This window comes from Mastigoproctus giganteus, chromosome 7, assembly GCF_048544385.1.
Source record: "Mastigoproctus giganteus isolate SK-2022 chromosome 7, ASM4854438v1, whole genome shotgun sequence".
In the NCBI taxonomy this organism is placed as follows: Eukaryota; Metazoa; Arthropoda; class Arachnida; order Uropygi; family Thelyphonidae; genus Mastigoproctus; species Mastigoproctus giganteus.
This window is the reverse complement of record NC_143581.1, coordinates 188,923,314-188,947,713: the sequence shown is the minus strand read 5'-3', so window position 1 is coordinate 188,947,713 and position 24,400 is coordinate 188,923,314. Positions and strand designations below refer to the sequence as shown.

Sequence of the window (24,400 nt, the reverse complement as noted above, 5' to 3'; positions counted from 1 at the left end):
TAATTTTCAGGAAATATGTATTTCCTAAAAATTAGTCTATAGAAGTTCAAGTGTAATGTCAGCCTCCAACCCAACATGGTACTAAGTACTATAGGTTTCTAATGCCTCTCGTGTTTCGGGTTTACATAGAAAGAAAAGGTTGTAAAGTCTGAAGATTCCAGTTGCCTCTATAGTGTGTGTGTGTGTGTGTGTGTGTGTGTGTGTGTGTAGAAACTTGTCCCAAATGAAATCCTAGAACTGAGGTGTTGACATAAGTTGCAGTTTTAATTAGTTAATTAAACGTACCTCTCTAGGAAATTTTCTTTTATTACTTTGAGATATGAATCAATAAACCATGCAAATATACTTATTACTTGATTGCTACTTTCAAAATTGAATGATTACGTTCCATGTAATATCTCTCATAGGAGATATGTCTTTTTCGAAAATTTACTAGCTACTCATGACGAGTTTAAATCATAAAAGATTAAGAGCTTCAGGAAAATTTTTTTATTCCTTTAAGCGGGAGCACTTTTCAACAAAAGTGCTCCACTTAAAGGAATGTTCCTGGCACTCAGAAAATTGCCTTAACATGTTTGCTGCCTGTTTTATGCTTATATATATATATATATATATATATAAGCATAAAACAAAACAAACAACACAACAATGCACCCTGATGCTGTGTTGTAATGCATACTCTCAGTCATTAAGTAGCCAACTTATGAGTGATCACCCAACCATTGTGCCAGTAAACATAAGGCACATGAAATTAACAACTACTGAGTATTGGAACTCTGAATGCTTTGCAGTAATGCTTTTCCTTTGTACAGTGTATATAGACTTGGCATATGCTTTTTGTTTTTTGCTTGTTGATTTTAGTGTATGTACACAAACATTGTGTATATACACAATTTTATTTTGAAATTAAAATTTTTATTGCACAAAAGTGTGCTTTTAGCAATGAATTCTGAACATTTTATTTTCAACAATTATGTGTAAATTTTTGAAATGCTGGTAATTCAGAATGTAGATTTTTTTTTTGACATTCTGAAAATGATGGCACACTGAATGGGTTTTTTCACATTTAGGTGGCAGTGAATGTGTTAATGCACATTGATGTATATGTATTTGAATATCCTGCACTTTTTCATTCATTTCTTGCTACTAAGGAATTGGGTATATTTTGCCTCCTCCCAAATTGCATCTTTATTTGCTTTAAGTTGAGAGTGTATTAGGAGTGCAAATTCAGCAGCAATTGCAGACTTCATGTCACCTTTTCTACAGCCTGAATGTTTTTTTTTTTAATGAAAGCCCCAAGTACAAGAGGTGTTAGAACCTATAGTCCTTAGTACTGTGCATGGGCTGAAGGTTGAGGAGATGAAAGAAGATACTTGTTGACATTAGACTTGAATTTCTGTTGATTGTAATTTTCAGGAAAATGTATGAAGGAAGGTTGTGCCAGAAAACAGAAGTTGAATGAATAAATGAGGAAGAATAAAAGGATGTTCGCTGCTTGTGGCACATGTTTGGACTGGTTTGGAAGAGAGAGCAGGAATTATAGAAGCCAGTTCTATAGAAAGGCATGCAGCAGAAACGGAATGTCTATGAGATAGATAGTGGAAAGACTGATAGAGATGAGTCATTAATTAGCCTAACTGCCCTCTTTTGAATGGAATCTAGAAGCCTGAAAGAAGTTTAGTGGTCACTGCCCCAGATGTGGAAACAATATTCCGTGGTAGAGAGGATTTGCAATTTGTACAGAATAAACAGCTGTTTGGAAGAAAAGTAAAGCCAAGAGTGAAAGAGAAAACCTAGTTTTTTAGATGTAGAGGAAGCAATATTTGTAATGTGCTTGTGCCAAGAGATTAGAAGTCAGGGTATACCCCAATTGAGATATATGGTCTTGCCTAGAAATCAGAGTGGCATTGAAGATAAGCATAGGAACAGAGGAATCCTTTTTGCGAGATATAAGGCAGGACTGAGTTTTAGAAGGATTGGATTCAATTAAGTTATCTTTGATCCACTGGAGAATTACCTGGAGGTCAGCATTTGAGGAATTAGTAGTGGATGTTTGAGAAGTTGAAGCTGTTTGTGCAGGGCAAGGTTTTTTCAAACTGGAAGGTGTGTTGCTGAACTATAGATAGTTCAGCAAAACACCTTCCTATAGTATCAGCAAAACTACAGATAGGATTTCTGGTCAATGGAAGGCTATTGATATACAAGAGGAAAAGAGTGGGAGAAAGAACTGAACCTTGGGAACACCAGCATTAGTGGAGAAGTTAAAGACTGAGAGCCATCTACCATCACCCTCAGTGAGTGGTCAGAGAGAAAACTGGATACCCAATTACAAAAAGACAGTTGGAAAACCATAAGCTGGAAGCTTATTAAGAAGACCTTTATTCCAAACATGATCAAATTTGAAATGCCTTTGATATGTCAAGAACAACTTTAAGTTTCACCAAACTTTTTCCATTGAATTTGTCCGTAGATGAGTAACATAAGCCTGAATATCACCTGTGGATTGACACTAACAAAATCCATACTGATGATCGTTGATCAGACGAAAGGTTTAAGAGTTGGCTGTTAATTGATTTTTCCATTACTTCTGAAAGAGTAGAAGTAAGTGCAGTGGGATGATAATTGATGGTTAGGATTTGTTACCCTTTTTAGGAACTGGCTGGATATGAGTAAATTTACAAGAAGGGAAAACACTTTTGGAATAAGAAAGAAAAAAAAACAACATGAAGAGGTGCAAGTTCAGCATCACAGATGAAAAGTTCTCAGGTTTTGAGAACAAGTGGAGAAATACCATCAGGACCTGGGCTTTCTTAATATTTGAGTGTTCAAAATCCTTCTGACATCCTTTTGAAGGAAGACTGCAAGAGGCATTGAATGGAGTGTTCTGGGAATTGTGGGAGTTGGTTTACCAAGATCATCAATAAATGAACTGGAAGAAAAGTAGGATGCTAGCAGGTCAGCTTTATATTTGGCCGAAGTGGTAATAAACCATCTGGTTTTGATAGAGATGGGCAAGAGACCAGAATGCTGGACTACCATTTGGACGAGAAGCATGTTTTCTACTCTTATCCTGTTTGAAATCTAGTTTGGATAGATTAATAACTGCTTTGCAATTATTGTGAGCTCTGATGTTGGCAGAAAAATGAACCTGGAGATTTGGATACAAGCCATTTGTGATATGCAACAGTCTTATCTTGAACAGCCTTAGCATATTTATTGGAAAAGCAAGGTTTAGATAAATGACTGGATTTTAAGTTGTGTGGAATAAAGGATTTCATGCTTAGAAGAATAATTTCACAGACATGATCTGAGCAAACGTTGACATCAGAAGATTTGAAACAGTAATCCGACCTGATACAAGAAATCTCGCAGATCATCCCATTTTGCATTCTTGTAATGCAAAACAACATGAAGTTGAGAAGGCCGCTAGAGAAAGTCTCCATTACAGAAGAGACCATCACTAAGTTGTGACTGAGGTGCCTAGAGGACCAATCACCCTAACTATGTACTTAGAAGGGTTGTTTGTGAGAAAAAGATCAAGTGGTTAGGATTGTTTGGTATTCTAGTAGATAAATAAACAATCTGTATGTCCACTTACATCATTATTAATCACAAAATCCTTGGCATCTCAACCAGCTGATTTCTTGTGACTAGAAAATGGAAGCCAGCTGGAGTTGTGAACATAAAAATCACCAAGGAAAATTACCTCACTGTTAGGAAAGTTGGACTGGAGAAAGTAAAGTTTCAAAGAGAGGAAGTCAGAGTTCCAAGTGATCAGTGGAGTTTGGAGAACAATAGAGGGATAACAGATGAATATGGAAGATTTTTGTAGAGAGATTTGAAGCCAGAGAAGATTGAAAAGAGGAGATTCCAAATGACTAAGTCTCTGACAGGGAATATCAGAATGGATATATGCACAAGTGCCACCTTTGAAGCGAAAGGAATTGTACAGCGAATAATTCGGACAACTGAAATGAGCAGTGGTTTATATCAACTAATAACTGGAATACTGTTAGAAAAGTACATGGGGTCTGGAAGACTGGAAATGAGATCATTGAGATTAGACCAGAGACCATGTATATTTGTGAAATGAATGAGGAAATGTTTGGAAGGTTTGGATCTTTTTGCAGATAAGTTTGCTCTGTTAATTAGACAATTCAAGATGTATTCAGTAGTAAGAAAAGATGGGGAGGACCTGCTGTATGAAGTAATGTAATTTTTGGATATGGCTTACACATGGCAAGAATATACCCAGCTCCTTGACATAATGTGGTCTCAATAATGCTTCCTGCATGTGCACTACCTGGACTCCCTTTAGTCACTATCTGGCAGATTATAGGCTGTGAGATTATACATTAGCCACTTTTGACAAAAGTGAAAGATATTTCTGGAAGTCTCTTCAGGAGTTACCAATAGGCTCGGACTATCTAGCAGCTGGCCTGTGAACACTGTTTAAGAGTTGTACCCTCGAAACGTAAGGAAGAAGAAATGTGAGGAAGAAACTAATTTTATCTGCACTTGACAAGTGTGGGTTTTTTGTTTTGGTGTGCAGAGTGCTGAAACTTTTATTAATGTGTGCACATGCTGCTGCTGACACACTATGGCCATAGATGCTAATAAATCTCCAAACAAACAGACAACATGCCGCTGCAGAAACAAGATCAAAACAAAAATATGCTAAACAGAAACTACCAGCAGTGCTCGCTGTGCCAGTTTACATAACAGAATCATGTGAATTGGCACAGTGCTGTTCTCCTGAACATAAGCAGTATGTAACTTTGATTCTTAAATAACACTTGGAAACTGCTGAAATAGTTTCTTCTAAATGAGCAGAATTAGTGCAGCTATAAATAACATTTTGTCAGCTTTATTGACCAGAAGGTGAGTGAGAGAGAGCATGCACAAGTCTTGTGAATTGATATCACTAATAAATTTTTTGTCCACTTCTGTTTGGATTTAGCTCATGAAGAAACATTTTGTGCTGACATAGTTTTAGGGATGAAATGCAAAATTTCAATTTTATTGAGAACAGTATTAAATGCACTTAATAAGACTTAATAATGATTTTAAAAAAGTATTATTCCTATGGTGGTTTAATAGAACAATTTCAGAGTTTGAGATAGTGAGGGAATTCAACTTATCAACACTAGTGTATTAATATATCTTAATGACTGATAAACTGATTTTGATCTTTTTATATATACAGGGTGTTTCAGTTAAACGTTTCAGAACTTCTAAGAGGGGTAGGGTACATCCTGACAACTCGAAATCATATAGCAATGTGGGGTCGGAAATGCTTTCCTGAAGCGGTGTTGTACACAGAAGCACCATAAAGAAAAGAGACCGTAAGTGAGAAATCGTTTTAATAATACATGAAAAGAAGCAAAAGGTACATGGATTAAAGTAAGTGTTCGAAGTTTCTTCCACGGGCTACAATGCACGCCTCACATCTCCGACGCATGGACATCCGAACATTCTGGAATACTTCAGGCGAATTTCGAATTTCTTCGGCAGCTACTGCGATTCTTGCAACCAGCTCCTCAGCATTGTCAACAGGGGTGTCATAAACTAGCGATTTCATATGACCCCAGAAATAAATATCAAGACATGATAGGTCGGGTGACCGAGCAGGCCAACGCACGGGACCACCACATCCGATCCACTGTTGACCAAATGTGACATCCAGGTAGTTATGAACATCTCCGCTATAATGGGCAGGGGCTCCATCGTGTTGGAACCACATTGTCTGTTGCGTCGATGCAGAAATCTGTTCATCTCTCAAAAGTTGTGGCAATACTTGCTGCAGAAAGATCAAGTAGATAGGTCCGGTTAGACGACACGGTAACAGGTAAGGTCCGATGAGGTGATCTCCCATAATACCAGCCCATACATTGACCGAAAATCGAATCTGTGCTGCACGACGTCGTATTGCATGCGGGTTCTCGACCGCCCAGATATGGTCGTTATGCGTGTTGAAAATTCCTTCCCTTGTGAAGGATGCCTCATCGGAAAACAACACTTCAGCAGGAAAAAGGGGATTTGTAGCACATTTTCCAAGGTACCACTGTGAGAAAGCAATACGAGGTGCATAATCCTCCGGTTGCTGTGTCTGGACACGCTGCACGTGAAACGGATGCATGTCTTGTTCTCGGAGAATCCTCCAGACGCTGCAATGGGAAACCCCGACTGCGTTTGCTAGAGTTCGTGTACTCGTTCTTGGATTCCCCTGTACATGCTGCAGCACATTCTGTTCGACGGCTGGAGTCCGTGCTGTTCTTACCCTGTCCCTGTCAGCTCTTTCAAATGAACCTCTCTCAGCTAACCTCTGGTGCAGTCTTGCAAAGAAATTATGACTGGGAATACGCCTCGTCGGATATCGTTCCGCGTACAAACGCTGTGCGGCTGGTCCACTACAATTTGCAGCCCCGTACGCCAAATGCATATCGCCTAACTCTGCATTCGTGTAATCATCCATCCTACTAACTTGGCGTTCTTGTTCAAGAAATTCGAAATTCGCCTGGAGTATTCCAGAATGTTCGGATGTCCATGCGTCGGAGATGTGAGGCGTGCATTGTAGCCCGTGGAAGAAACTTCGAACACTTACTTTAATCCATGTACCTTTTGCTTCTTTTCATGTATTATTAAAACGATTTCTCACTTATGGTCTCTTTTCTTTATGGTGCTTCTGTGTACAACACCGCTTCAGGAAAGCATTTCCGACCCCACATTGCTATATGATTTCGAGTTGCCAGGATGTACCCTACCCCTCTTAGAAGTTCTGAAACGTTTAACTGAAACACCCTGTATAAATGATATGTAAATATTTATATATCTAAATATATGCATTTTTAAATGGGAATGATTATGGTTTTCTATCAGGACCAGGAAGTTTGACTCCATTGCTGCCTCCACCTTTTAGTGGGCAGAAACCTAATATTTCTTCAAGTCCACTTACTACACCAGGAACTTCTGGTAAGTTTTTCAGTAATTTAGTAGTGGGTAGGAAATATTAATTCTGTAAGGAAATTTTAATTACCTCATGTATTATCTGTGAAAGATATTTCATTTAGAATTAATTTGACGTAGAGAACTTTTTACAAAAACTTGTTTAAAAGATTCTTCTTTCGAGTTTTTTTTTACTGAACATGGTGTAATCAAATAATTAATGATTTACAAAAATAAACAATATCATACTATATCTATATAATATCGGTGTAGATACACCATAGAAACTCTTAAAGAAAAACTACAGTAGTAGCATGAAAGGCATCATTTTATCGGTATCTCATATTGTGCTGATCCTTCATAACGAGTTGCCCATGTATTGCACTACCTCGAAAAGTTAACGTTTCACTAATAGAGAAAACTATTGTTACTTATTCTTGGTGGTCACCATCACCCAGATGGCACCGTTTTAAAGCTAGTTGGCTTTTCATTGGTGGGTGGGCAGGTACCCTGGTTTTGTAAACATGATAACCCAATCCAGTTGTGAAGTTAATCACAAACAGTATGAGAGATGCCAAAAGATGTATGTGATAATATTTAAATAAAACTAGATGCAACTAGACATAATATTTTAAGTTTAAGATTCTATCTATATAATATCGGTGTAGATACACCATAGACAACTCGTAAAGAAAAACTACGGTAGTGTGAAAAAAAAAATTGTTTATTTAAACAATATCTTACTACATCGGAACAGTCAATGTTGTGAACAGTCAATACTGAAGAGGGATTATCTGCCATTTTCAGTCAAGTAAAAAAAAATAAATTAATCAAATCTGTATGATTGATTTTTTAATTAATAATTTTTCTTATGTTTTATTTTTAATTTGAATGTAAAGAGGCAATTAACTTTTCAGCATTACCTGTTGTAATTGGCAATAATTCCTTTGACATGGTATGATAGTGTTTAATTTTGTAGATCATTATTTTTTTTATTTTACTATTTCATTTAAAAATGAAGGAACATTTTATAATAGTATTTAGGTTCATGAATTTTAGTCTAAATCACTTTTTCCCTAGCCATCATGGTTAGAGGGTCATTAACTTTGTGCAAGTTGTGCCCTGAATCGTAACAAAAACAGTGGTGGTACACCTGATAGATGCCCATCTTTCTTTTTTATTTTTTGAAAAATTTTTTTTTTTTTAAATTCTTCTTGGAATATAACAGGGCCTGACATTTTATTAGTGCCTTGCAGTACTTATAAAATGCAGTTTTTTAATGAAAAATTTGAAAATGAAATATTAAATTGTTATTCTAACATTATTTTTATTCAAATGAAACTTCTGTTAATTCTCCTGAAAATAAAAAATTATAGATATAAAATGTAAATATGATACATTTCTCCTTTCTCTTTCTTTCTTCTTCTCTCTAGCCAAGAAAGGCTTTAGAAGCCTTTTTTGGTTATAGAAAAGTGCATCCAAAGGCTTGCCAAGAAAGAAAGCTAAATGCTGATGGCATTGTTCCTCTTCTCAGACAATATACATGGGGAACATAAAATTTAAATTGCAAAAGGATGGTTTCAGGATAGATGTATTGAAATTTGTTTTCAGGCCAGTGGATGGTTGATTATTGGAACAAACTTCCATCTGGTGTTGCGAAGTGGATAGCTGTGAATAAATTCAAGCAAGAACTAGACAGATTATTAGAAATTGAACAGGTGATGTGGGATTTTTTTTTTTTTTGCTAGTGCTGTTTTAGTTTTCTTTCTTGCATCATTTGCAACTACTGATACTAAAACTGTTAAGCTTGTATAATTTAAAAATATTATGTACATATATTAAAGCACACGTACGTACGCACATACACATGCACACAGGGTGAGCTGTACATCAGATTACTGAGAAGTAAATTATCATAAATAATTTGAGTAGTTCATTTAAATTTCATAAATAATTTGCGTATTTAAAATTTGGAGTTTGCTGTGACTCGGGGGAGAACTGAGGGGGCGATTCTCCAACGCATCACAGCCTAAAAAAATGTGCAACTTGTGAAATGTTTGCCGAACTGTCTGGAACAGAACATGATATTGCCATGGGGGATGTCTTTGTGTGTGCGCGATGTAAGGAGTGTAAGGAAATCAGGCGACAACTCAGCGTTGTTATGGGCCTATATGAGAGTTTGAAGGACAGGGTGGATGCCCTCAAAAGATCTAAATTGAGAGGCCCATCAGGCTCTCAGCTGCCCACATCAACGCCAGAGCTTGCACTTGGTCATCACGGAACACAGCGGCAACCCCCAAGGCAGATTGCGCTGGTCCCAAAGGAACTAGTAGTTGTTGGTGACTCTATTGTCAGGGAAACGGGGAAACATCCTTTGTAGAAAGGATAGATGGAACAGGACCAGGGTATGTCTGCCAGGGGCAAAGGTTGATGATGTTGTAGAGCAGATCATATTTTAAAGGCACAAAAGGTGATATAGTTGTACACGTTGGCACTAATGATATTAAGAGTAGGAGACCGGCAGAATTACTTAACAAGTACAGGTCACTGATGAAAAAAAGCTGTGAATTAGGGTTGAATTTGAAAGTGTCTGCAATTCTGCCCAGACACGATAGGAGGGAGTATATGATGAGAGCCTTGTCGATCAATTCGGCCCTGGATAGATTGTGCAAGGCTCAAGGGATAGAATTTCTTTCAGCCTGGACTGTACTTGTTAACAGGAGAGACTGCTTCTACAGGGATGGGATACACTTAAATAGAAAGGGTGCAAGAATATTTGCTGATGCTATCGAGGCAGTGTTGGGTGGGTCGGAAAACTGATAGTTTGGGGGGATACAAGGACTAATACTTTAACAGTAGCCATAGGCAGAGGTGAAGGTGATTCTTGCACAACTTCTATTAGAATAAGTAGCGACCTGGAGCGAGGGGTGATGGGGGTTTCAGGGACGGATGGCAGTCATCGTGAAACAGGTGGGTATATGGGATGTGTTAGAGTGGCTGGGAATAGGAATAGGTGCATGTATACTTGCATGTATACCAATGCTAGAAGTATAGTAAATAAATTTGATGAATTTGAAGTGTTGGTCAAGACATCAAAGGCGGATATTTTTGGGATATCAGAGACGTGGTGTCACACAGATATAAGGAATGCCGAACTGGAATTTGGGGAGTACAATGTGTACAGAAAGGATAAACAGGATAGGAAGGGAGGAGGTGTTATGCTGTTAATAAAGAAAAACATAAAATCAGAAGAAGTGCATCCAGTTGATATAGATGAACAGTGCACTGTTGAGTCAGTTTGGTGTGACATAAGCACTGTGAAAACAAAAATTAGAGTAGGAGTGTGTTATAGGCCTAATGACTCGAATGAGTACAATGAACAATTGTACAGAGAAATAGTGGGCTAGTAAATCGGAATGTCTTATAATGGGGGATTTTAACTTCCCCAGTATTGACTGGAACTTGTGGGTTGGTCACTCACACACTAGTTAGACTTTTGTGGATTTATTGGATGATTGTTTTCTGCAGCAGCATGTTCGAGAGGCAACCAGAGAAAGTAATACTCTTGATCTGGTTATCAGAGTGATCATTCATGTATTAGGAATTTGCAGATAAAAGAACCACTAGGTGGCAGTGATCACAGTGTACTGACGTGGGATTTACTTAAAGATTTAATTACCATCAGGGGTAAAGGAAAGGGTTTTTGCTTCCGTAAAGGCGAGTACAGTGGTCTCCAACAGTTTTTAAATTCTATACAGTGGGATCAACTGACGATGTTACCAACAGTAAATTCTAAGTGGGAAGCATTCAAGGAATTTATCGTGGGTGCTACTAAAAGTTTCATACCTATTAAGAAATATTGTTCAAGGTTTAGGCCTAAATGGTTGTCAAATGAACTAATGAGACTCGTAACAGAGAAGAAAAATGCATGGAATGCATATAAATTATTAAGCGACTCAGAAGCCTGTGGCAGATATAAGTTAATCTGTAATCAGGTCACAAAGGAGGTTCAGCAGGCGAAGGCAGATTACGAGAAATCCTTGGCAAAAGATGCTAAGAAAAACAGCAAGGATTTCTTTACTTATATAAACTCTAAAAGGAACGGGATGAATCTGATTGGTCCACTTGACATCGATGTTTCGACTGTTGATGATCCTGCTCAGATAGCAAACAAACTGAATGAGTATTTTACATCTACATTCACACGTGAGGAATTATAAAGGTTTGAAAATGGCAGAAGGTTATCAAATTGTAGCAGGGTGCTTAATCATCTTGTAATAACTGAGAGCAAAGTGGAAGAGAAATTGTTGAAGTTAAACGTAAGAAAAGCACCTGGGGTGTATGGGATCTATCCAGTTATATTAAAGGAGGCGGCAAAGCAACTAAGCAAACCCTTAGCCATAATTATGAGAGCATCCTTGGACTCAGGGGAGGTTTCCACGGACTGGAGATGTGGAAATGTATCCCCAATTCACAAAGGGGGATTGAAGGGTGACAAGTAATTACAGTCCAGTTAGTTTAACTTCTGTTCCTGGTAAAATAATGGAGTCACTGGTTAAAGATGCATTGCAGGATCATCTAGACAAGACTGCATCAATAATTCAGACACAGCATGGGTTTAAGGGAAAGTCTTGTCTGACAAATTTGATAGGATATTATGATGTGGTTACAAAGGAACTGGATGCAAAAAATAATTTTGATATCATATATTTGGATTTCAGGAAAGCTTTTGACACTGTTGCACATGGAAGACTATTGTACAAATTGGAGCAGAATGGTATTAAGGGTAAGTTGCTACAATGGATAAAAGGATGGTTAAGTGCGAGAAGACAGAGGGTGGTAATCAATGGGTGCTGCTCTTCTTGGACTAATGTTATTAGTGGAATCCCACAGGGTTCGGTGTTAGGTCCACTGTTGTTTTGTATATTTATCAATGATATTGATGAAGGTATATCAGGCTTAATGTCGAAGTTTGCAGATGATACAAAGGTTGGCAGGGTTGTTAATGACAGTAATGGCAGTGTGCTACTGCAACAGGATCTAGATAATTTGGGCAGATGGGTTAAGAAGTGGCAACTGAAGTTTAACCTTGACAAATGCAAAGCACTGCATATGGGTAGAAGTAACCCCAGAGAAACGTACCAACTGTGTGGTACTACACTTAAGGTGGTAGAAAATGAAAAAGACCTGGGAGTAATTGTGCAGTCAGCTATGAAGTTCTCTGAGCAATGCAGACAGGCTGCTAGGGCAGGTCATGGGGTTTTGTCAATGATATATAGGAATTTTGCTAGCAGGGAAAAGGAGGTAATTATCCCTCTGTATAAGGCAATGGTCAGGCCACGCCTTGAGTACTGCGTGCAGGTCTGGAGGCCTCATTTTAAGAAGGATTTACTTGAGTGTGTACAGAGAAGGGCAACAAGATTGGTAAGGGGAATGAAGGGATTCTCTTACCAAGAGAGGCTAAGTTCTGCAAATTGCAGTGGCTGGAGACTAGGCACCGGTGCGGTGATCTAATTGAGGTATATAAGGCCTTGAATGGGTTGAGCACGCTGAATTTTGATGAGATCCTTCCACTTGTTCAGATTGCGAACCTAAGGGGGCATATTTTCAAATTAAGAAAAGACAGATGTAGAATAGATGTGTGGAAATTTGTCTTTAGCCAGTGGGTGGTTAATTGCTGGAACAAACTTCCATCCGTTGTTGTGGAAGTTGATAGGTTGAATAAATTTAAGGAGGAACTGGACAGGCATTTGGAGAGGGAATGGTGTGTTTTTTTTTGGCTGATGCTGCATAAGCTCATACATTTGCTTTCTTGCATCACATGCCACTACTACAAGACTGCCCATTATTGGTAATAGCTATAGATTTTCTTATAATAGTTACCATATGTCTGTGGTAGGTGAAGGTTTGACATGTTTGGTAATTAGTTATATATAATATTTCATGGTATAAATTTCTATAGATTGGGTTATAAATCGATTTTCAGATATTGAGGAACTTTGGGTAGTGGAGGAAGAACTAATTCAAATACAAAATAAATGAGTTGAAGCCAAAGTTTAATAAATGCTGCAAGAGTTTCATTACCAGATGGAAATTTCTGATCTCTGTGGACAGTGGTTAAGAAGCTCCTTGTTACATTTTCAGTGCCATATTTCGTTGAATGTGGTTTTAGTGTAGTCATACAACTTCCCTCCAAACAAAGAAATTTTCTCAAGGTTACTAAATGGGATGATTTAAGACCCATGCTAAGTGAATTTACACCATTGGAACATTCATCCATCGCATTAAGAATTTATTGAACAGTGAATTATTTACTAAATGTGCTATCTGAGACTCTTGTTGAATGATTATCAGACTTTAAAAAGCTGGTATCATTGAATCAAGTTCGTTCATCATTTTGTTGAATTAATTTAAAAAGTGTTAATTGGATTTTGAATAAATGTGAAATTAATTGTTACTGTTTTGAATTTTATTGTGTTATCATCAACCTTAGTGGGTTGTGTACCAGTCTGAATAATACTTTTTATAAGGTAGGGTGGTGGGGAATGGGGATGAGTTTGTAGAACCAAGGGAGCGGTGGGCAAAAAAAATTGGGAGCCACTGTTCTACAGCCTTACCCTAGTTCTTTTTTTATGAAAACGCCAAACACGAGAGGTATTAGAACCTATAGTACTTATTACCGTGCTTGGATTGGAGGTTGAGAAGACGAAAGAAGATATTTGTTGACATTAGACTCGAACTTCTGTAGACTAATTTTCAGGAAATACATATTTTTTGAAAATTACAGTTTGTTCCAGAAAACGGCAGTTGAATGAATAAACGAGGAAGATGAAAAGTTGGTTCTATGAGTTTGAAGTTGGACAGTAAATGGATGTTGGCTGGTGGTAGCATATATTTGGACTGTTTTGAAAGAGAGAGCGGGAATTATAGAAGCCAATTCAGAAGAACAGTGCCCATAGAAGTATCGGTAGAAAAGGCATGCAGCAGAAACAGTACGTCTATGAGAGAGCAAGTGGAGAGACTCTGTTAGAGAGGAATCATTAATTAACCTAACTGCCCTCTTCTAAATGGAATCTAGAAGCCTGAGAGAGGTTTTGGTGGCACCGCCCCAGATGTGGGAACAATATTTTATGATAGGCCGGATTTGCAATTGGTACAGAGTGAACAGCTGTTTGGAAGAAAAGTAACACCTAGAGCGAAAGAGAATACCAAGCTTTTTAGATGCACAGGAAGCAATATTTGTAATGTGCTTGTGCCAAGAGAGAATAGAAGTCAGGGTAATCCCCAAAAGAAATATATATATCATTTTGCCTAGAAATCAGTGTCACTAAAGATAAACATAGGCACAGAAAAAATTCTTTTTGCAAGATATAAGACAAGACTGAGTTTTAGAAAGATTGAAAACAAATAAGTTGTCTTTTCACCACTGGAAAATTACCTGGAGATCGGCATTTAAGGAATTGGTAGTGGATATTCGAGAAGTTGAATCTGATTGAGCAGGGCAAGGTTTTTCAAAATGGAAAGTGGAATGCAATGTGCTATCATTGGCAAAACTATGGATAGGAATTCCAGTTAATGGAAGAAGGTCATTAATATACAAGAGGAAAAGAGTGGGGGAAAGAACTGAATCTTGGGGGAGGGGACACCAGCATTAGTGGAGAAGTTAGAAGACAGAGTCATCTGCCATCACCTTCAGTGAGCGATCAGAGAGAAAACTGGCAAACCATAAGATGGAAGCTTGTTTAGAAGACCTTTATGCCAAACACGATCGAAAGCCTTTGAGATGTCAAGAGCAACTATTTGTGTTTCACCAAACTTTTCCATTGAATTTGCCCATAAATGGGTAACATAAGCCAGAATATCACCAGTGGATCGACACTGACAGAATCCATACTGGCAATCATTGGTCAGAGAGAAGATTTCTAGGTAGTTTAAGAGTTGGCAGTTAATTGATTTCTCCATTACTTTAGAAAGTAGAAGTAATTGCAATGGGACGATAATTGGAATGGAAGGATTTGTCATCCTTTTTAGGAACTGGCCGGATATGAGCAAATTTCCAAGCAGAAGGAAAAACACCCTTTGGGATAAGAAAGTGAAAAAGGCGGCAAAGGACAGGAGTAAGTTGAGGAGCACAGGTTTTGAGAACAACAAGTGGAGAAATACCATCATGACCTGGAGCTTTCTTAGCATTGAGATTCGTCAAAATCCTTTTGACATCATTTTGACATCATTTTGACGGAAGACCTCAGGAGGCATTGAATGGAGCGAGTTGGGAATGGTGGAAGGTGTTTTACCAGAATCATTAATACGTGTGCTGGAAGAAAAATGGGATACTAGCAGGTCAGCTTTATCCTTGGCCGAAGTGACAACAGAACCATCTGGTTTGGACAGAGGTGGGAGCAGAGATAAGAAAAAGTAGTGATTCTTCATGCATTAAGAATCTGCAGATAAAGGAACGACTAGGTGGCAGTGAGCACATTGTGCTGAAGTGGGATTTACTCAAAGAGGTATCTACCATCAGGGGTAAAGGGAAGGGTTATTGCTTTCGTAAAGGTGCCTACTATGGTCTGAGACAGTATTTAAATTCTATACAGTGGGACCAACTGATGATGTTACCAACAGCAAATTCATAATGGGAAGCATTCAAAGAACTTATCTTGGAAGCTACTAGGCTTTACATACCAACTAAGAAATATTGTTCAAGGTTTAGGCCTAAATGGATGTCAGATGAACTAATGAGGCATATGGCAGAGAAGAAAAATGCATGGGATACATATAAATTAACATGTGACACAGAAGCCTATGATAGATATAAGTTGATCTGTAACCAAGTTACAAAGGAGGTTAGGCAGGCAGGTTACGAGAAATCTTTGGCAAAGGATGCAAAGAAAAACAACAAAGAGTTCTTTACTTATGTAAACTCTAGAAGGAAGGGGATGAATCAGATTGGTCCACTTGATATCAATGGTTCAACTCTTGATGATCCTGCTCAGGTAGCTCACAAACTAAATGAATATTTTGCATCAATATTCACTCATGAGGAGTTATTCAGCAAGGGGAATGCCAGAGGCGTACTCAACTCTGGCAGTAAGCTAGATAATCATGTAATAACTGAGAGTAAAGTGGAAGAGAAATTGTTGAAGATAAACACAAGAAAGGCACCTGGGTTGGATGGGATCCATCCATTTATATTAAAGGAGGCAGCAAAGGAAGTAAGCAAACTCTTAGCCATAATTATGAGAGGTTACTTGGACTCAAGGGAGGTACCCATAGACTGGAGATGTGCAAATGTGACCAATTCACAAAGGAGGCTCAAAGGCTGACACAAGTAATTTTAGAGCTGTGAGTTTAACCTGTGTTCCAGAAAAATTAATGGAGGCACTGGTTAAAGAAGCACTGCAGGATCATCTAGACAAGGCTTCAGTTATAACTCGGACACAGTATGGTTTTGTTAAGGGAAAGTCTTGCCTGACCAATTTGATTGGATACTATGATGCAGTCACAAAAGAACTGGATGCAGGGAATAACTTTGATATTATATACTTGGATCTTAGAAAGGCTTTTGATACTGTTGCACATGGAAGACTGCTGCACAAATTGGAGCAGTGTGGCATTGGAGGCAAATTGCTGCTATGGATAAATGGGTGGTTAAGGGGGAGAAGACAGAGAGTGGTAATCAATGGACACTGCTCATCGTAGACTAATGTTATTAGTGGAGTCCCTCAGGGTTCAGTGTTGGGTCCATTATTGTTTTCTGTATTTATAAATAATATTGATGATAGTATATCAAGCTTAATGTCCAAGTTTGCAGACGATACAAAGGTTGGCAGAGTTGTTAAGGACACTACTGACGCTATGCTGCTGCAACAGGATCTGGAAAGATTGAGCAGATGGGCTGAGAGGTGGCAAATGAAGTTTAACATTGACAAATGTAAAGTACTACATATGGGAAACAGCAACCCCAGAGCAATGTACCAACTCTGTGGTACTACACTGACAGTGGTAGAGAATGAAAAGGACCTGGGGGTAATTGTGCAGGCAGATATGAAGTTCTCTGAGCAGTGCTGACGGGCTGCAAGAGCTCATGGTGTCTTGTCAATGATATACAAGAATTTTTCTAGCAGGGATAAGGAGGTAATTATTCCCTTGTATAAGGCAATGGTCAGGCTTGTCCTTGAGTACAGTATACAGGTCTGCAGGCCTCATTTCAAGAAGGATGTTGAGCTGCTGGAATGAGTACAGAGTAGGGCAACAAGATTAGTGAATGGAACAAAGTGTTGCTCTTATGAAGAAAGGCTTAAATTTTGCAAATTACAGTGTCTGGAGACAGGCACCTGCAAGGTGATCTGATTGAGGTGTATAAAGCCTTGAATGGTTTGAGCATGCTCAATGCTGATGGGATATTTCCTCTTGCTCAGAATAATCGCCTGAGAGGGCATAAATTCAAATTGAGGAAAGACAGATGTAGGATAGATGTGACGAAATTTGTCTTTAGCCAGCGGGTAGTTGGTTGGTGGAACAGACTTCCATCCCTTGTTGAGGAAGTTGATAGCCTAAATAAATTTAAGGCTCAGCTGGACAGGTATTTCGAATGAACGGAGGGGTGAAGTGGAAATGTTTTTTTTTTTTTTTTTTTTTTTTTTTTTAAATTTTATTTGCTGATGCTGCATAAGCTTGCTTTCTTGCATCATATGTCTCTGCCAATGCTAAAAGTTGCAGCCAATAGCTTGTGGAAGAGACCAGAATGCTGGGCTAACATTAGGGCAAGAAGCAAGTTTTCTACTCTTACCATGTTCAAAATCTAGTTCGAACTGATTAACGACTGCTTTACAATTGTTGCGAGCTTTGGTGTAGGCAGAAAATGAAACTGAATAATTGGAAACAAGCCAATTACGATATGCAACATTCTTCTCTTGAACAGCCTTAGCACATTTATTGGAAAACCAAGGTTTAGATAAAGGATGAGATATTTTAGTGGAGTGTGGAATAAAGGATTCCATTCCTACAAGAATAATTTCACTGACATGATCTGAGCAGACTTTGACATCAGAAGTTTTGAAACAGTAATCCGACCAAGGAAAAGAAGAAATCTCTCAGGTCATCCCATTTTGCATTCTTGTAATGCTAAACAATAAGAGGTTGGGAATAGCCATGAGATAAAGGCTCCATTGGAGAAGAGACAATCACCAAGTTGTGATCTGAAGTACCTAAGGGACTACTGACTTCGACAGTGTAACAGAAGGGTTTGTGAGAAAAAGATAAAGCGTGTTGGCTGTGTGGTTAGGATTGTCTGGTATTCTTGTTGACAAATGAACAATCTGTGCAAGGTCATTAGAAATTGCAACAGCCTCATCTCAACCAGCTGGGTCGGTGTGACTAGAAAACAGAAGCCAGCTGGAGTTGTGAACATTAAAATCACTAAGGAAAATTACCTCACTGTTAGGAAAGTTGGACTGGAGAAAGTCAAGTTGCAAAGAGAGGACGTTAAAGAGCTCCAAGTGATTATATCGGAACGGACATATGCACAAGTACCACCTTTGAGACGAAAGGAACCATACAATGAATAATTCGAGCAATTGAGATGAGCACTAGTTGAATTAACCGATAACTGAGATTCTGTCAGAAAAAGTAAATGGGGTTTGGCAGACTGCAAGTGGAAATGGACATCGTTGAGATTTGAATTGAGACCATGTATATTTGTGAAATGAACTAGGAAGTGTTTGGGAGTTTTAGATCTTTTTGCAGATAAGCTTACTATATTATTTTGACAATTCATGGTGCATTCAATAGTAAGAAAAAGTGTGTGTGTGGGAGGGGGGGGGAGACATGTATTAAGTAATGAAATTTTTGGATATGACATACACATGGTAAGAAGATACCCAGATCCTTGTCATATTGTGGCCTCGACAATGCCCCCGCATACACACTACTCAGTCTCCCTCCAGTCAGTATCTGGCAGAGTACAGGTAGGAAGGTTATACACTAGCTGATCCGGAAGCCTCCTAAAGAGTTACCAAGAGGTTCGGACCCGTGTACTAACTAGTGGCCGGCCTGCGAACACTGTTTTAGTGTTGTACCCTCGAAATGTAAAGAAGATTGGATCTTGCCATGATGTTCATCATAACCTCCATAGTCATCAGTCATACTGCATGATGGAAGAGATGAGTTGTGGGTTGATCGGAACCTAACCTGGGTTAAGTTCAAGCCTCCAATAAGCAAAGTGGTGGTATTGCACCGGTTGATGAGTCATCTACCACCTAGTATTGCCTCGTAACACAGAGGGGCGGCATTCCTCCATGTGTGGCGTGGATGCCACACCTCGACCTCTGCTTACGTTGGTTCATACCTGGGTGGTCACCCATAGTGTACTTGTACATGGAGGTTATACACAGGATTATTAACAATCCCACCATCTTGAAGGTGCAAGCAGAGGATTTGGCTGTCACAGACCTTCCGGACTTTGCCAAAATTGGGTATACTTGACTTCGATGTCACCCAAATATCAGTATCATCAGCGAAAGGTATATTATTTTTTTGTAGTTTTTGGAAGGTATATTATTGTTTTCACATAGTAAAGACAAGCACATGAAACCTGATTCTTTCACGATGGCCACTACTGCATGGTAAGCAACATGTAATTTCAAATTTTGCGTGCTGTGAAGTTTGCCAGATTTTAAAGAAAGTTTGAAATAAACTTGAAAATGGAGGTAACTTTTATTATTGAATATATATTATGTTTCTAAATTTTTAATAATACTGTCGATTCTGGTTATTTGGGACACATCAGGACTAGTGCATTTTGGCCCGATTAAGCGGCTGTCCCAATTATCTGAAGTTTCTTGTGAAAAAAGTTAAAAATACAATGGACCCCCGCTTTACAATTGGTTCACTGTACAATCAAATCGCGTTATGATGGAGTCACCATAGTGAAGTATCGTTCACTATAAGATGTGAAGTAAGGCCAGTCATTGTGATCACGTTTGTGAATTGAATTTTAATTCTATTAAACAGCGATTCTAATTATCGAAAATAGGAGGAATATTATCCCCAGGCTATAAAAGTAAAGATATATTAAGCACAAATTTACCCATTATTACCTTACTAATTAAAAAAATTATATGATACATGATAATCGGAAGAATATATGTGATAATCGGAAGAATATACGTGATAATCGGAATAATTAATACGTACTGTAATAATATGTACATACTAACTAGTTGACATTTCTGTTCACTTACATTTGTGGGTTGGGGTTAAAATTTAAAACAGTAAAAAGATAAACAATCGATAACAAAGAACACGGCACACACAAATTGCAAGTGAGAACAGAGCAACAAGTTATGAAGCTTTAAAAATAGGAATGAAGAGAAGATTCTGAAAATTAACTTTTTTATATGATTGAAGATTCCATGGAAGTGTGAACTATGATAACCCACAGAATTCCAGCTGTCGGTATTATCGCAAATTCAATGAGATTGAGTTTACTATCCGTTTATGAAAGATTGCACTAACAGAAAAGCCCAATAAACAGGTGACTGCTAATTGTTTTATGGTTGTGACCTCCAGAAATCTGACTGAACTATGTGGTATGGTTGGAGACAATCGTAGGGTAATCTCCAGTGCTGCGGTCCCCTGCTCCGATTAAATTGCACGCTGTCCCAATTAAGCAAAGTAAACCCTGGCTATTTTCTCGATTGGGTTCTGTTTTTTAAGATTTGTCCCAAATAAACGACTGCCCCGATTAACTGGTGTCCCAAATAACCGGAATCCACTGTATTTATATATGTAATAAATAGAAATGTATGCACATGTGCATGTTTGAAATTTTTCAGAACTCAAGTCTTAAATTTAAGTGGAAGAAACTTTTTTTTTTGTAATTTTCAGCTAAATTACTTTTTTCTGTTTTTTTAAAATAAAAGGCTTAAAAATGAATATTTTTTATTAAACTTTAAATTTACATATAAGTATTGCAATATATTAAGAAAAGAGAAATATTGGTATTGTTCAAGGAGAATTAAAAAAAAACAAAAAAAAAAGCAAAAAACTGAAACACTTTCTTAAAATTAATAGAAAATGGGCACATGTTAATTGCTCGGTCACCATGTTTGCTACAAATGGGGATGACAGTACTGCTGGATTAATCTTGAACTAACATGAACTAATCTTCAACTTGAATTAATATACAATTGGTATTTCAGAGTAACACCCATGAGGTGCACCTCACTACTACTAGCTTAAGAATGTTTCAAGAATTACAAAAGTAAAAAAGGAAAGGAAAGCTCTTTTTCTACCTATCAAATAATTTTTTTGTTTTTTGGATGGGCTGTTAATGTAGAGGTCAGATTTTACACTCCCAGCTCATCCAAGTAATAACTGTTGTTAGCAGGTGACTATCCATCATCATTAATTTTGTAGCTGTCTGCAGTACTTCTGTTTTTCACCTTCTCCTACCATAACTTATATAATTAACCTTATATAATTCACCTTACACCTTATAATTCATTTTATAACTTATAATTCATATAACTTATGGAGCAATATGGCCTTAGTTGCTAATGCTCCTAAAAAAAACACCAAATAACAATAACAAAATAACATAACTTATATAATTCATTATATTTGCCTTATATAATTCACCTTACATCTTTCAGCATTACATTTTCACACTGCTGCAGTTTTATAAATATCACCTTCACCACCACCTTTGTTACAACTGGCAGTGCCACCACTGAAGGGTTAACAATTGCAAAAATTGTGTAAGATAGGACTATTGTATTTTATGAAACGACACACAATTTACTGAGCTTATTGATTTTATTTATTTATTTATTTTTATTGGAAAAGCAAGTGAAATCCCTAAATATGTAAATATTAAATGCCTTATTTATGTGTAAAAATATGAAGATATAAAATGTCTTATTGAATTACAAGCTATTCAACAACAGTCCTTTCATGTGTGAGCTTTCCCGGGCATGTGTGAGCTAAGTGAATTTGTGGAATTTTTAAATTTTACAAAAATGAAAACTTTGCACATATTTATGCTGTTAAATATTAAATTTGGCTTATTTTGACTTGATTGTCCAACATTAGTGAAGTTATTGTCAAAAATCAAATAAAAAAAAAGAAGAAATATTTATTAAAAAAACCTCTTGCACCTTTTTCTGTTTACTATAGTACAGCTTTACTGAAGGTGTGTTATTAAACAACAGGATTTTGTTATTACTAATGACCCTTTCCAACTTGTTCATTTACCTACTACAATACAAGACAGTCCTAACCACACACCTAATACTCTTGTTCTTTTCCTTGCCAACAACCCTTCAAAGCACAGTTAATGCTAGTGTTTTCTATGTGCTTCTGATCACAACTTGATAATGGTTTCTTCTCCAGTCATGCCTCTATTCCATTGTTATTGTGAACCTTGTATTGTTTGACATTATAGAATATAAAATAGAATTATCTTCATGATTTTTAATTCCCTTTTCCCACTGTTTCAAATTCTTCTGATCCTAATGTTTGCTGAGGTCATGTTAGTGAATTTATTCTTGTAAGGATGAAATCCTTTGCTCATTTCATCCTAAACTGCATCCTTTATGTTCTTCATCCTGTGTGTTCTAGTTGGAGGCCACATCTGAAGAAAGACTTCAGATGTGGCCTCCAACTATAATTGAGCTTCTTGAGAGGCTAAAAACAGATTGTCTGACAAGAGGATATTTGTTGGAGCACTTGTGTGTGGGGGTGGGGGGGTGGAGGAGGGAATTAATGACAAATTTTTTCCATCAAAATGGGTCACAAAATCTAGGGGCATAAGCCATCTGCTAAAACTAATAGACTTGATCTTAGGAAGTTTATTTGGTCAGTATGCTGTTAAGTATTGGTGAGAGGAGTAGATTAATTCTCTTATCTGTGATTGGAGAATTAATGTAAGCAGTTTCTCTAATATTAAGTTGCATTATAGTTTTATATTATAATGTGATTTAAGTTGCATTACACACTCCTCGCAATACAATGTTTGATGTTCCAGTTATTTTATTATTATTTTTTTTTTTTTTTGCAACTTAATCCTCTCAGAAAACTTAGTCTACATTATACATTGCTTCCTGCTACTCCTTTGGAGAGGTTTGCATATGAGTCCCCATCTGTGATTGGAGAAATCCCCCCCCCCCCCCCCCGTGAATTATTATGGGTTTTTCTCCTGTGCAACATGCCCTTTGTAGAGCCAAAGGACATTTGCCCATTATTCTGATTAGTCTTCCTATATGAGAGTACTGAAGTGAGAGATGTCTGCGAAAGGAAGCAGAACTGCGATTGAATTCATTATGCCATATTTCGGTTTCACTTTATGTTAATAAAACTAAAGAATTACATGAATGGCAATAGCAAAATTCATGTTACGGTAATAGAATATTTTATTGGAATGATATAATTTACATCAGCCAGTACAACTAATAAAATTTTAGTGCATTGAAAATAGGTAAACATCTTCCTACAATAAAGTATACACATTGCTTCATAAGAAAGTATATATGTTCCTGCGTTGAGCTAAGAATATATTCATGTGAAAGCATGAGAACTTGTTGCTTTATAAATTAAGGGTTTAATGCTATTGATAGTTTTTGATGGTGGGAGGGGCTATTCTTTTTGTTATTTAGCTTGCCTTTACTGTTGGAATGTGCCACAATTATTTGTTTACACATTTTTTAAATGTGTGATGAAGCTAAAAATCTGTTCACTAATATTAGAAAGTTATTTATCTTTGTGAGTTGATAAGCAGATTCCTGGAGTCCCAAATGACAGAGTTAGTTTTGAACTGTGGGTAACATCAACTATGATTCCCTGTGATAAAACTAATCCTGGAGGTGAATTGTAATATATCTTGGAAAATAGCTTCATGGAAATTGTACTGTAGTGAGTAAAATTCCAATTGTCATTGCAATTAAATTTTACTCGCTATTCCAATGCCATTTTCAGTTTCTTAGCGAAACTTTGATTATTTAATGTAGAATATATATACCACAAGACAGTCTTCAGTATATGATAAGCAAATCGATTATTCCTGAAAGAAATTCCATTCAATGTGTTTCTAGATAATTCAGGTACTTCGAATGCCAAAGTAATGTGTTATAATCACACTGGTTCACATTTATGTTATCATTAAAGGTCTGGTATCTATCTGTTTTGTAGGTCACTGTAGTTAATCATCATTGGTAGTTGTGCAAAACACTGCTGTGAGAAAAGTGAGTTTTTGCTGTCAACTAGCATCACAAGATGCTGGCAAAGTGTTGGCCGTCATATGTGATGAGTTTACGCTGTACCCAGTTGACAGCTTAAAGCTGTTGTTTGTGTATATATCCAGCTTTATGATAGATAGAAAGTATAAAACTACTAGTAAGTCCTTAATTTACTTGGAATATCTCTTGTGATATTCCTTGTACTTTGAAATTCAAAATTT

At 37.4% G+C, this 24,400-nt stretch overlaps 1 protein-coding gene across 2 annotated transcripts in view; it reads left to right on the top strand.

The window, feature by feature from the left end:
• Positions 1-24,400, top strand: part of Sec24AB (Protein transport protein Sec24AB) — a 298,277-nt gene that overhangs the window by 56,309 nt on the left and 217,568 nt on the right. For both annotated transcript variants that reach the window (XM_090378021.1, XM_090378020.1), the window contains exon 3: positions 6,880-6,972. In XM_090378021.1, the coding sequence (XP_090234147.1) occupies positions 6,880-6,972 (93 nt within the window). The remainder of the gene's footprint in view (positions 1-6,879; positions 6,973-24,400) is intronic.